Below are 15,387 nucleotides of genomic sequence, written 5' to 3' on the forward strand. Positions count from 1 at the left end.
TTTGTAACATTTGCAATTTCCATGGTATAAATACTCCCACTGCAGCTGACTTCAGCCTACCAACTGGGCGTTACTGAACGTGGGGCTTCGACAAGATGTGCCTGGTTGGCTCTTGCAATTGCGGGTGAGTGGGCTCCCACACTCCCCTAGCTTAGCCCTCCTTCTCCTTTTTTGGAAATACCCTTCTTCCCCGATCCTTCACATTTTCTAATAAGGGAAAATAAGACTTCCCTTTGAACTGCTCTCTCCATCAAGACCCTGCCTGTGGGCCTTGTTTTCAGACCCAAATTGTCCATTGCCTTCCATTTCTAAATAAAGATAACACCTTCCCTAACAGGAATTGTGATGCTCTTAAGATAATACATTTTAACCTGGGAATAAATAATTTGTAATCAGCCATGAATTCTGGTTCACCCTTTCTGAGTTACTGAACTCTTAACAGTTCTCTGGCTTTTGAATTCTAACAACAGTTTTTAAAAAGCTGCATACAACTTTTCTCTGTTTTTAAAACAGTGCTCTCTTCAAGACTGCAAAATTCTCGAGGCTAAGGCCTGTATCTTTTGCATCTTTTGGATCCGTATAGTGTCTTGAGTAATACATTTATATACTTGATATTCAGTAATTAATTGTTGAATTGGGTTTAAAATCTTTAGACATATATCAAGTGCCTACTGTCCACACTCTCCTTGGTGTTTGGTGGGAACTCACCGAGAAGATCCTTGGTAAATATTTATTGCTTTATCTTTGAAACCACATTTATCAAGTATTTCCTATATAAAGGCACCGTGTTAGTAACTCTAACCAAAGAAATGTAACCCATGGTCTTTGCTTTTGTAAAGAAGTGAAAATAGGGAAGAGAGATGGGACATACACACAAGAGAATAATGTGTGTACTTCCCACTTGATCATTTCCAAACGAGTGTGATGAACACTACTTCCAGGAGTTTGAAAGAGGGAAAAATAAAATGGCTTTGGGTCTCTAGGTTTTAACCAAGTAGATAAGATTTCAGCTTGAAAAAAATAGAACTAACTGAGTAGGAGAGGGGAAGAAGGGAACATTCTCAGCAGACAGTAGTGTGAAAGATGTAGAGGTGAGGAAGTATTGACTTGTTTAGGGGGCAGAGGTTGTTGGGTTAGACTAGGGTGGAGGTCTTGAGCAGGCAGTTTGGAGAAGATGACATGAGGACACCAGAGGTCCATGATGGGGAGGAGACCAGGGGCCCAGTCTTGAATTCCAAGCCGAGATGTAATATGGAGGCTGAGCAGTGAGACAGAGGAGGAGGTTGTGGTGTCAGAATTGGGTGACAGTTTTATTCTGATGTCACAGGAGGCAAGAAGCATGGACGGGTTGCAGTGACAACTAGTAACATGTCAGAAGGCAGTCCAGAGAGGCACTGAAAGAATCTGGAGCAAAGGTTTTGATTAAATGACTATTTTTTATTGATTGTTAGCACTTGGCAACTGTTTTTGTACTAGAGTAGCTTAAAAGCCAGTGAAGAACTATGGACTGTCTTCTGTAGCCTTGGGTTGGGAGAGGGAATTCATGACACCGTTTTGATCAGGAGAAGGATGTGATCAGATGTATCTGGTAGACGTGTCAGGAACAGAGTGAGATGGGAGTGGGATCTTATCAGCATAGTAGGACTGGAAACGCAGCTAGGGTGTTGGCAGAAGCACTGAAAATGGGCAATTAATGCATCATACAGAGGAAGGGATGATAGCCCCCATAGGCAGAGTTTGCCTGACCTTCCCGAACTAAACTGGGGTCAGTGAGTGGGAAGAGAGAAAAGTCGTAATCAGGAAATAGCAAACAGTGATGCTTTCTGACAAATCAAAGAGCAGTAGATCACACTGTTAAGTCTCTACAGTTGCACTAGTGTCTTCCAGGGGAAGCTTTAAGACCTCTTTATGATCAACTGGTCTGGCTTCACTTTAGAACTGTCAGCATCCTGAAAGATTTATTACTCTCAACATATCCGGCATTCCTGGGAATGGTTCTGTATTTGTATGACTGAAGGGTTGATTTATGAGCGGTTCTTTTTCCCATCTGGCTTGTTTGTGTTCACAGTGTTCGTTGTTTCTGAAAATACATGTCCATTATTATCACCATGGCTTTTTCATATGGTCAGATTGGTTTGATAAACTGAACCAGAGATGGCCTGAACAGGTGGTCCATGTACAGCAATCTCACAGTCAAGCCCAGAGGAAACACCTTACACAGATAGGGGGAAATGTTTCCTCCAAGGGGCAAAGAGCTCCAATGACTCCCTAATGCCTACTTTGATATTATATGGCACCAGGGAGATTAGAGCCCAAGGTGTCTTAGGCAAGAGCCAAAGTATGCAACTCAACAGACAAGCTGTTTTCTCTTCATCATTAAAAATATTCCCCTGACTTCTTATGTTTTATTTTTATGTTATTGTCACATCCTGTTTCCTTCTAACTTACCTTCTTTTTATTTCTTTAAAATTGGTACACTCTTGAGATTCCTAAGATAGTAGTTAAAGGAAAAGAGAGAGTAAGATGAGTATAATGTTGAGAATAAAGTGGATTTCCTTTTTCTGTGTTTTAGATTTATATCATCTTCATCCAAGTTTGTACTTCACTCCCTGCTTCCACAATCTACCCATCTCTGTTCTCTGTAAAGTCGCTAGATGTTTTCAAAACATAAGTAAGGTACAGACCCTGCCCTGTTCAAAACTCTCCAATCACTTATCATGCAGGGAATCAAATCCCAAGTCTCCACTCTGGTCTACAGGCCCCCATTCGCACCTACCTCCCAACCCTCTTCTCTCTCCCTAAGCTCCTGCCACACAGGCTGTTCCCTGAACACACCAAGACCCCAGGATTGCTCCTGCCACCACGTGACCTTTGTAGTCAAGGTCCCCTCAGCAGTTTTCACGTCTCCCTCCATCATATCATTCCCAAACCTTCTCTTGAAGGTTTTCTCCTCAGAGAAGTCCCTCCTAACCACAGTTTCAAAAATAGTATTTTGTCAGTACCTTTTATCTCTGTTTATACTGTGTATATCTTCATGTATCACTTAAATTTAGCTAACCTTATATCCCAGTGGAGGTAACCTCCAAGAGGGCTTGGTGCAGAAGAGGAGCTCAGTATACCTGCTGAATGAACACATGCATTTGATGATTTGATTTCTTCTTGTAATTTCCTAATTGAAAGTCTTGCTGGATTATATTCAAAATAAGCCATGTACAATATATAGTTACCAATTGACTAATGTTGTTAAATACATGTCTGTAAAATCAACAGTGTCCATTGTGGATAAGAAAATGAACAGTTGATGCATTGTGGAATTCATCTCCTGGTTTGTTTGACATTCCTCAGAGCGTTAGAGAAATCAGGAGTGTTCTTGTTTTGTCTTTCTTTTAAACCATACTTGACCATGGAACAAAAGGGTGAATTCAATTTTTTAAAACTCTTCTGTGTCTATCCTAGTTTTTAAAATGTGTTTGCATCTGATAAAGTAAGCCACATCTCATGAATGGCCATTGTTTTGAAAAGTCGCTTGATGTGATTTACTAGCTTCTTGGTCGCCTGCACATGTGAACTGGCTTACACACAGACACATGTATCTCTACCACTGTGTTGTCTAAACATTAACTTATAATGCGTTACCAATATGAAGCAGAAATTTTGGATCTCGGCAAGTTGATGATTTTTCTCTAAAATTTTAATTTTGTAAGTAAAACAAATGGTTTAATTGAGAATCTCTTTTTTTTCTTTTCTTTATAGATAGAAGTCCTTATAGATTTGGGATTCTTTTCCGAAGCCTTTCATGAGATATCCCAGATTTTTTATGGAAAAAACATGCCTTCTTCAGTACCCGCTGGCTGTAAAGCTACTGGAAGAATGAAGGTAAACCTGCCAATTTGATTCAAAGCTATTTTTAACCTTTTGAAGGTCCTTTTGAAGGCTACATTCCTAAAATCTAGGGAATGCTTCCACAAAAGGGTATTTACAAGTCTCTGGTACTGCACACTTCTTTGTTAAGGCTGATAAGAGCTAACATCAGACAAGGTTTCCTTTGTCTGAAATGGAAGAAGGGTGGGTGTCATGACAGGGAGGGGAGCGTGGTCTTGCAGTAGGTTTTTACTGTGGAATTTTGACTTTGTGTTATCATGGACAGTCTCAGTAGACACACTGATCAGCCACTATCTCTTAGACTTTTGGGTCTGAGCTTATAATTTCTAGTTAATAGTTTTAGTCAAAATGGTCTCTCTTCATGTTTTATTTGGATATTTTGATTTATATACTTTATACCAAAGAGTTAAGCATGTGTTCACATTTCTTCTGATTTTTGTGAGGAGAGAATGTTCCTCTATTTTGTCTAGTCTTTTTTGATTTTGGGAGAGAGTTCTACCTGGCTTGCTTAATTTGTATTTGTAAATTGCATGATTGAAGCATCCTTGAAAATGAATACTGACCTTTATATTTAAATCAGAGTGAGCTCTTATTGTCTTCTGCTTTGGTTTTTGTGGTGACCTGGGAATCCCTGGGTGATCTTGCTTGGGGCAGATGCTTGGACCCTCATCCAAGGGCCAGCAATAAAGGAAATAGGAGGAAGCAACAAGTCAGTTCCCTGGGAGAGACCATATGTGTGAGCAGTGAGACTGGCAGACACGATACATGCTGGTGGGAGTCAAATTCAGAGGACCTAAAAGAAACTGCGGAATAGTTATGTCTTGAAAACTACTTGCATAGGCAGACATATTTACATATAATGCATACATTACTTCAATGTATACCTCTAAAATATTGCTGCTTTTTTCTCAATATGACTGCTACAGTGTTATAATTTATCATAATGAGGTAAGTGTCAAGTTATCTACAGAAAATCCTAAGAGGGACGTTCAGTAGACGATTGGATAAGTGTGTGTATATCTGTACATCTACAGTGGACCCTCTGTATCTGTGGGTTCCACATCAGTGGCTTCAACCAACCATGGATTGAAAATATTTGGAAAAAAAATTCCAGAGAATTCCAAAAGGCAAAACTTAAATTTTCATGCTAGCAAGTATTTACATAGCATTTACATTGTATTAGGCATTATAAGTAATCTAGAAATGATTTAAAGTATATGGGAGGATGCGCCTAAGTTATATGCAAATACTGTGCCATTTTATATGAGGGACTTGAGCATTGCAGATTTTGGTATGGGGGGTGGGGAATCCTGAAACCAATCCCTCACAGTTACCAAGGGATGACTGTATATTTATCTATCTAGCTATCTATGTGGGAGTCAGTCACGTTTTTTGGTTCATTTTCTATAGCACAAACTATTTCATCTTGTTACCTGGGTTAAATTAGCAGTATTTTCTTGCTTGCTTCTCAAGCAACAGCCTTTCCCTGTTGTAAAATAGTTTGCATTTTGTTATTTAAATTATATTTTAATTCATTTAAAAATATTTATTGAGTGCTGACTGAATACAGGCACTAGTCCAGACATGGGGATAGAGCAGTAGAAAGATAAATGGAGTTATTGCCTTCCTGGAGGCATGTTACTATTGGACAGTCCAGTGAGGAAGACAAATAATAAACACATTAAGCATGTAACTACATGTCAGATGGTGACATGCTCTGATGGACAATCAAGCTGAGTTGAGGGGACAGGAAGTGACCAGAGCAGTGGGTAGCTGTTCTATTGAGGGTGGTTTGGGAAGTCTCTCTAATAAGGGAGTGAAAGATTTGAGGGAAAAACCTTCCAAATAGGAGGCAGTGCAAGGGCAAAGACCTTTAAGATGTGGTTGAGGAAAACCAGGAAGGCCACATGAGGCTGGATTAGAGAGGAGGAGGAGAGGGAAGGACCCAGGAACCAGGTCATGTCGGACCGCCCAGGGCTGGGTGAGGACTGGAGTTTACTCTAAATGAGATGGGAAACCTTGTAGAGCTTTGAACAGAGGAGTGATGGGACACGAAGTAAATTTCAAAGAACTGCTTTGCTTGCTGTTTGAGGAATGGGCTGTGGATGAGCTTGGGTATAAATAGGGAGACCAGGGAGAAGGCCTTTGCCAATGACCTGAGTGAGATGTGACAGTGGTCGGGGTAACAGTGGTGGGAGGAGTGAAAAGTGGTAAAAGTCTGGGCACATGGCAAAAGTAGAGCTGACAGCATTTGCTAATGATGGTTGAGATGTGGGATGTAAGAGAAAGAAGTCAGACCTGACTACAGAGTGTTCAATGTGAGCAGCTGGTAGCAAAGAGTTTTCATTGACTGAGTTGGGGAGTCCTGCTGCCCCAAGGCAGGGGTGGAGCGTGTTAAGTGTGAGATTCCTAATGGACAAGCAGGTGGAGATACAGCCTAGGTAGGTGCAGAGAGTATATGTTCTGGAACTCAGGGGAGAGGTTGAAGCTGCAGGTAAATTTGGGAGCATTGGCAGAAATTTAAAGTCATGGGACTGGGGGAGAGCAGCTGGGGACCAAGGCAGATAATGAAAAGTAGAAGGCAGAGGACTGAAACTTGGGGCCCTCCACATTTAGGGTCCGGAAGACAAGAAGGAAGGGGAAGCCCGTTGGGTAGAATAGGAAACAAGAGAGTTTTCAATGGTTACTGCTTTCACCAAAACAAATAGACAAGTGGTCTGAAACTCATTTTTACAGGTAAATTCCAAACTTCATTTTTTATCAACTAGTTTACGTAAGACAAAAGTGTGGGCCAATTGTTTCCCGATGGATTATGACTTCAAATTTTGTATTCTCAAAGTTAATTTGCAGCTTTTCCAGCTTCAGTTGGGAATTTAAAAAGTGTAATTAAAAGAGGAAGTGCGTTCAGGGTTTATAATTAAAATAGGTGCCAACGTTATTAGGCTTCAGGCTAGTTATTTAAAGACAGGATTAATGAATTAAATTTCAGTTGTAAAAGCAGTTACTGGAAAAGTCTTACAGATTATGATTGAACTTTTTTTTTTTTTTTTTTTTTTTTTGTGGTACGTGGGCCTCTCACTTTTGTGGCCTCTCCCGTTGCGGAGCACAGGCTCCGGATGCACAGGCTCAGCGGCCATGGCTCACGGCCCCAGCAGCTCCGCGGCATGTGGGATCCTCCCGGACCGGGGCACGAACCCGTGTCCCCTGCATTAGCAGGCGGACTCTCAACCACTGCGCCACCAGGGAAGCCCTATGATTGAACTTTTCACGGGCTTTTAAATAAATTCTATTTTTAAAAATATACTCATATTGGGATTCTGCTCTCATCACCAAATCTAAACTCCCATCATTAACCCTCTTCAAATTATATCACCAAAGGTCTCTCCCTGGGTTCAGTTACTCACTTTTCAATGTGTTAAAGGAAATAAAGAATATCTTCAAAAAAAGAAATGTTTTTAAACACTTACCAACACTTTCTTCTGATAAGAGCAATATGTGATGTCTTGATTTAGGGGTTCCTCAAAAGCAGATCCTGTGACAAAGATTTGGGAACAATTAGTGTGTTTGAGAGATGATTCCAGGAAGAACAGTGAGTAAGTGGGAAAGTCAGACAGGGAGACGAAGAAAACCACTTCACAGAGCATTAATGAGATCCCTGCCACAGGCAGGTGGGGCCTGCAGAGAGACAGTCTCTTGCCCCTCATTGGTAGGGGTTGCTCCTTGTACTTTCAGCCTCTCCTGAAACTCTCCTGTGGCCACAGAATGCCCTCAGGCAAAGAGGTACAGGTGCTCGAAGTAGGATACCACGCACATATGAGTGGCCTGTTCATGGAAGATGCTGGTGACTTCCAGGTGACCAAGAAGATGTGGATGTGGTATTAGTATTGACATCTAAGAATGGGCACCTTTTAAGAAGGGCAACTGTACCAGAAGAGACGCACCCTCATAACGATACAACAATGTTCTGTGACAAATGAATTGAATGTTTTCTAATGCAGTATTATATTTAGAGCCAAACATATTAACAGGTAATTCACAAACAAGGGAAGAACCAAAAAAAGCATCCTTGTGAAGAGTAATACAATTTACCTCAAACTGGCAAAAACATTTCTAAGTGCTAATATGCAATGCTGTTGAAAGTGCAGTAATCCTGGCATTTTCATACAACATGGGTGGAAGGTAGATTGAGCTACCCCTTTCCAATTTTCTCAATATAGTTTTATCTTATGACCCAGCATTTCTGCTTCCAGGAATCTATCCAAAGGTGATAATTAGAAATACCAGCAAAATAGTCACCAATATTATTTAAACCAGGGCTGAATGGTGGGGTGAGGATGAGAAGTGGTCTTCTTAGATGTCTAACAATAGGAGAGGGGTTATTATGCTACATTCATAGGATAGAATGTTACTGAGCTATTAGACAAGGTTTACAAATAACTTAATAGTGTGGGAAAATAATTATGATGTAACATTTAGTGAAAAGGAATCCAAATACATATATAAAATTTTAAAATACATCAAAAAGAAATTGGTAGTAAAGACACCTAGATATTAACATTGACAACCTAAAGATGTTGATTTTTGCTTTCTTCCTTATACTATACTTGTCTTTTCTGACTAGAGCATGGATTACTTTTATAATAAAAATTATATTTAAGGTAGTTTTGGAACACATTAACAGTTTCATCTAAAGGAGCACTCAATACTCTTGTTTCTAATATTAACATTTTGTATATTGGCAGCTATTTCAATCATTTGACTCGGGAAAACCTCTTACTAGTAAAGAAAATATGCAGGTAAGGATAATGATATTTTATAAATATTGGATATTTAGTGTGGATAATTTTTGAGTCATTTCAATCTTTTTGGTATGTATAATCTTTGTTTTAGAATATCTCCTGTGTAATATGCTCTTCTATGTCTGGTAATGGAGTCTGATCTCCAAATATTGAGGCCAGAGATACAGTCGGACCCAAACTGATCTGGTTTTCAGATGGAGCAAATATCAGTTACTGCTCCTCAATTTGCAATTACACATGCATATTCAGTTTGCTTATCTAGCCATGCCAAGTATCTAATATCTATCTAAGTTACCTAATAACTTGGATCATCAGTAAAGGATTTTGTGATAGCCCACCTGTTCAATACTGCTTTTACTCGGATTCATTGCCCCAGTCTGAGACTGCCTCTCAGCCAATGTATGGAAGGTTTTCTTTTTCAATTTTTTTGGAGGGTATAACTGACGTAACATTGTGTAAGTTTAAGGTGTACAATGCATTGATTTGATACGTTTATATATTACAGTGTGATTACCATCATAGCATTAGCTAAAGGAAGGTTTTCATATGACATTTTTTATAAGCAATTCCTCCAATTTCCCCACTATTTTTTACAAAGAGAGGACCAGACTGCCCATCCCAATAGGTTTATTCTTGTCATTAATGGAATGATTGGGTTTTTAAATTTTGGTGACCTAAAAGCATTTAAATTTTATCAAGTCATTAAAAAAAAAATCTTAGGGACTTCCCTGGTGGCACAGTGGATAAGATTCCACGCTCCCAATGCAGGGGGCCCGGGTTCGATCCCTGGTCAGGGAACTAGATCCCACATGCATGCCGCAACTGGAAGTTTGCATGCCACAACTAAGGAGCTTGCCTGTCGCAACTAAGGACCCGGTGAGCTGCAACTAAGACCCAGTGCAACCAAATAAATAAATAAATATTAAAAAAAAAATCTTAGAGTCCCAGCAGTTTGTCCACTAGGAAGTGTTGGAGTGAAGGGTGGTAGGGCAACCATTGTTAAGGGGGTTACAGAGGGGCAAGGGGTTCACACAGGCAGGCGAGAGTTAATGCATATAGACGGGTACACATAGTTTTTGGTTTTTTTAAATGCTCAGAAACAGCATTCTGTTTCACTAAGTAAAGTATTAATTTTTATGAAATAACTTTGAGAGACATTTCCTCAAAATTGCTTTATTTTCTTCCTCCATAATTTTGATAGGAATTTATCTACCTTTTATTAAATGTAATCTTATTACTTTTCTATTATTGTTAATTTTATTCTACAAACTTCACTTTTAATTATGCTTCAGATGATTATTGTTTTTGCCTTAAAATTTGTTTTAATTTATAAGCAAGTTGCCTGGAATGAAAGAACTGGTATTAGGAAGGTACAAATACATATTCATCTTTCATTGTAGTGTTCTGAGACCTTGGGATGCTTCAGAATATTTATTTCTTTCCAGTCATAAATGCCAGGGCATCCTAAAAACACTTCTTTTGGTTTTGGTTATAAAAGTGGTCTTGGGTATAAAAGGAATGTTTGTCTGATATTTTTTTTTTTTTAAACAAAAAGAGACTGACAGTACTGTATAATGGAAAACCGATTTCTATTAGCTAATTAATTAAAACAGAACTGTTGGTCTGCTTAAGACACTTCAGATTACACTTCATATTTTCAATATAGAGGGAGAGGAAGGAGTGTTGGATAGCATTACTAATTAATCTTCTTTTGATCCTCAAGAGTTTGTGTGTAATTGTCAGGGCTCATTAAATCACTGTTTGCTGTGGATAGAAAAGAGAAATCTTCTCCTACACACACACCGCGCCCCCAACCAGTCTGAAGTTTCTTTTCTAGATGGAGAATGTCAACCATTTCCTTAGTACGATCATTTGTTACCAGGTCAGGCTCAGAGTTGCTCCATGTCTGGCTGTTTTGCAGGTATTGCTTTCCACCCTTTAGAAGGGCTTAAGGTAGGAGAATGAACAACAGCAACAGATCTCCCCACTGCGAGCATTGCCTCACACTCTCCCAAACAATGAGGTTTTTCTTTTTTTAGTTCACGTAAGGCAAATAATTTACCTTTTTTTTTTTTTTAGAATACATAGCCCCAGCATCTGCCTTTTATATTAATTCAACAAATATTTAATAAGAGCCTGTTGTGTGCAAGGTACTCTTCTTGTTCTGTCAGATAAATACATCAGTTAATAAACAAAACAAATTCTAAGCCCTCAGGGAGCTTATATTTTAGTGGGCAAGACTAGTAATAAATATATATATGTACACGTTATAAATGAGTAAATTATATAGTATGTTAGGAGGTGAACCATGCTGTAGGGGAAAATGAACCCAGCAGCTCATAAAGGAGATTGGGAACATGGGGCTAGACTGGGGTTGTAATTTTGAATGGGACAATCAGCTTAGTCCTCACTGAGGTGACATTGGTGAACAGACCTGAAGCAGGTAAAGGTGCAAGTCCTGTGAAGTCTGGAGAAAGAATAATCTAAGAACAGGCTACAGTGAGTGCAAAGGCCCTGGGGCAGGATTGCCTAGCTTAGTGAGGGACATCTTGGCCAGTGTGGCTAGAGTTGTGTGAATGATAGGAGAGCAGTTGGAGACAAGGTCAGAGAGGTTGGTGGTGGGGTGCTCAGATGGAGAAGGGCCTTGTAGGGCTTTTGTCACCTAGGCTCCTACTCTGAACAAAAGAAGGAGCCACTGGAGGGTTTAGGGCAGAGGTGTGGCCTGATCTACTTGTGTTTTAAAGGGATCACTTTAGCTAATCCATTGAGTCTACTGTGTGCCAGGTACTGTCAATTAAACACATTAGTTAACCAATAATACAGATCCTCAGTCTTCACAGAGCTTATACTGTGTGTGTGTGTGTTTGTGTTTGTGTGGGAGACTAGGAATACAGTTTTGGACATGTTGAGTTTGAGATATCTGTTAGACATCCAAGTGGAAGAATTGAGTCACAAGTTGATTATATGAGTCTTGAGTTAGAAGAGAAGTTGGAGCTAGAGACAAAAACTTGGGATTTAATCAGCATTTAGATGAGATTAAAACCATGAGCCTGATTAAGATCATTGAAGGGGAGAGAATGAGGGGATGGAAGAGGATGGAGCCCTGGGACACTCCAATATTTAGAGGTATAGGAAAAGAGGAGGAACCAGCAAAGAAGACGGAAAAAGAGTAGTGGATATAATAAGGAAGAAACCAAGGGAGTGTGGTGGCTTGAAAGCCAAGAGAAGAAGCATTTTCAGAAGAGGGAATGATTAATAGTGTCAAATTTTGCTGAGAAATGCACTACCATAATTCACGAAGTCTTAAACATGCATTCTTTAAAACATTTAATAATAGCTCTGCAATCAGAATGCATTTTACAATTGTGGGCATGTGAAAGTTTAATTGGCATATAAAATAATGGTGTCTTAGATTAAAGTAACATGGCATACGAAGACTGAGAATTAACCATTAGATTTAGCCAAGTGTAGGCCATTGGTGACCTTGACCAAAGGGTTTCAATGTAAGGATGGAGTAGGTTTAAAAGCAAATGAAAGGAGAGAGATTGGAATATTGACAACCTTGTAGGTTGTTGCTGTTAGGGGAAGTGAGAATTAGGGTAGTAACTGGAGGAGGTAGTCAGGGTATAGAGAGTTTTTGGTTTTTAAAATGGAGGTGAAGACAGCATGGCTGTGTGCTGATGGGAATGTCTCTGTAGAAAGGGAACACTTTTTTAAATTGAAGTATAGGTGATTTACAATTTTGTGTTAATTTCTGCTGTACAGCAAAATGATTGTTATACATATGTATATATATATACATTCTTTTTCATATTCTTTTGCATTATGGTTTATCATAGGATACTGAATTTAGTTCTTTGTGCTATACAATAGGACTTTGTTGTTTATCCATTCCATATATAATAGTTTATGTCTGCTAACCCCAAACTCCCAGTGCGTCCCTCCCCGACCTTCTCCCCTTGGTGAACCACACGTCTGTTCTCTGTGTCTGTGAGTCTGTTTCTGTTTCATAGATAAGTTCATTTGTGTCATACTTTAGATTCCACATGTAAGTGATATCATATGGTATTTTTTAGAAAGGGAACACTTACGATGTAGGAGAGAATGGCTGAGTACAGCAGTGAGGACAGGGCTGATGGCCTAAGTGGTGGCACCAGCCTTAGGAAGCAGGAGGGAAGGCAGGGCAGTGAGGCAGATGCTTGGAGAGGTGGGAGAGGTGGAGCTGTGAGGTCTGTGGACACTACTCGGACTGCTTCAGTGTTCTCATTTAAGTATAGGAAGCAAGGTTACTAGCTGGGAGGGGCATTGGGGAGAAAGTGTTGGAATTTAAAAACAAGAAGAGCATGAAATGGTTGTCTAGGAGACAGCAAGAGTGAACGGACTGGGAAAATGTAGGATGATGACCAGGTGGCACTGAGGTTTGGTCAGGAACTTAAAGTGGTGCCACTTAGCATGATTGCCAAGGAAGTGTGCGTGCAAGGGAGGGGATCAGGAAGTTGAGGGAGTCCTCAAGGTGGGGATTCTCATGATTGACACAGATTCTAAGTTGGGAAGGGGTTTGCTTATCCTCCCGTCCTTCCCCTTTTTCCCATCCTGCGAGCTCTAATTCACTCGAGCTAAAGCAGAGCGGCCAGCATGCATTGCTGATGAGCTTTTTCAGTTGCTCCATTTTGATAAGGTGTCCCCTCCTCGCTGTCGGCACTGGGTTCACTCTCTGTTTGTGGCAGGGCTGGCCTCATGGGGCAGGTAACCAACTGGTGGGAAATAGCAGGAGCACTGTGGACCTGCTGGCATCGTTGTGACGCCTCTCTCAATGGACCTGCCAATTATGTTCCCTCATGTCTAGCCCCGAATTCCTTCATCCTGCACCAAATGAGGACTGCAGAAGGAGACTGAAGCTAATAATATCTGAAAACAGTATTTTACTACTTTGTCTTTTTCTTAAATTTTTTTTAGGCACTTGATGATTTAATAAACAAAGGCTGGCCTCTAATTCTGGTTACAGTCGGTCAGCAACATCTCTTAAATAAGTTTGCCTTTGTTAAAGCATACTTTTTAGCAAATGTGGCTGCAACAATAAATTGTGTCCCAGAACATATAATGAAACCAGCCTGCCATGGACTTATTGATGAGAAAAACAGACCAAACCTCCCAAACTTGAAAGGTAATCTTTTGTTCTATTTTTTTTGCTTATTTCTCTTTCTATTCCCTTTCCCCACCTATTCCCCACTCTACCCCCAATAATCCGTATAAACATTCTAGTAGATATTCTTTCATGGTTTTCTCTGAGCTCACTTAATGACACACATATGTGCTTATGTCTAGGTACCTGCCTATCCATATCCACCAATATATCTGCATATTTGTCCACTTTTTTACAGTTGACCCTTGAACAACACAGGTTTGAATTGCACAGGTCCACTTATACACCAATAGTTTTCCATAGTGAATATTACAGTACCGCACAATCTGTGGTTGGTTGAATCTGCAGATGCTGAACTGTGGATACAGAGGACCATCTATACCAAGCACCAACTATAAATTATACATGGATTTTCACCTGCATGGAGGGTCAGTGTCCCTAACCCCCATGTTGATCAAGGGTCAGCTGCACATACAAAATAGGATTTGTCATTTATTTAAGAAATTATGTATTTTACATTTTTCTGCCTCTTGCATTTCTTCTGTAAAAAACTTTGCTAAGCCACTTCAAGTCAGCTGCTTTGCTTTGGTCCCCTAAACTGGCTGTGTGGTGTTTTATGCTGTGAACAGCCCATGGTTTATTCAGCCATTCCCCTGTTGTGCATTCACTTTGTTTCTAGGGAACAGTGCGGAAGCACTACATATCCATACTGTAGTGTACATTTCTATAGGATAAGATACCCATGGATGGGACTTATGGCCCGTATATACATATAAAACTATATACATATTTTTCAAATGAATTAATGTTGCCTTAAAAATAGTTTTTTTGTTGTTTTTTTGTTGTTGTTTTTTTACCACTAATTATGATGTGAACTGTGGGTTTTTCATAGATGTCCTTTATCAGCTAGAAGAATTTCTCTTCTATTCCTAGGTTGTTGAGTGATTTTATCATAAAAAGATGTTGGATTTTATTAAATGCTTTTCCTGTGTCTATTAAGATGATTATATGGTTTTTGGTTTTTATTCTATCTGTAGGCATGTATTATATTAGTTGATTTTTGAGTGTTTAACCAACCTTGCTTTCTTGGGATAAATCCCACTTGGTCATGGTGTATAATTCTTTTTATATGTTGCTGGATTGTTTGCTAGGATTTTGTTGAAGATTTTTGCATCCATATTCATAACACGTATTGTGTATTTTTCTTATGGTGTCTTTGTCTAGTTTTGGTATCAGAATAATATTGGCCTCTGTTTTAAAGTGTAAGTTTTATTATTATTCAGGTGTGGTGAGGCCAACAGATCAGGAGATGGCTGCCATTGAAAACAGAGTTTGTTATTTACAGCTCCCAAGAGGGGGGGGCATGCTACAACATGGGAGGACCACACAGGGGTGGGGGTCACGCAGGAGGCAGAGAGAGCAGGAGAAAGAGGTGGATCAACCTCTTGCCAGGATTTCTTATGTTCTGGTACTCATCCTAGCATTCCTCCATTTCTATCCTTGCCTGTCTCTCACTTTCCCTTAGGGGAGAAGACCTAGTCCCAGATCTTTCTTCTGGGCCCT

At 39.8% G+C, this 15,387-nt stretch overlaps 1 protein-coding gene across 1 annotated transcript in view; it reads left to right on the forward strand.

The window, feature by feature from the left end:
• The window catches only part of CFAP54 (cilia and flagella associated protein 54), a gene marked incomplete at its 5' end in the record, with an annotated part of 318,667 nt that overhangs the window by 185,866 nt on the left and 117,414 nt on the right, over positions 1-15,387 (forward strand). Inside the window, 3 exons of the mRNA XM_082636308.1 lie at positions 3,754-3,876; positions 8,625-8,678; positions 13,638-13,845. Coding sequence (XP_082492434.1) covers positions 3,754-3,876; positions 8,625-8,678; positions 13,638-13,845 — 385 coding nt within the window. The remainder of the gene's footprint in view (positions 1-3,753; positions 3,877-8,624; positions 8,679-13,637; positions 13,846-15,387) is intronic.

This window comes from Mesoplodon mirus (genome assembly GCF_964341445.2).
Source record: "Mesoplodon mirus genome assembly, chromosome: 11".
Lineage (NCBI taxonomy): Eukaryota > Metazoa > Chordata > Mammalia > Artiodactyla > Ziphiidae > Mesoplodon > Mesoplodon mirus.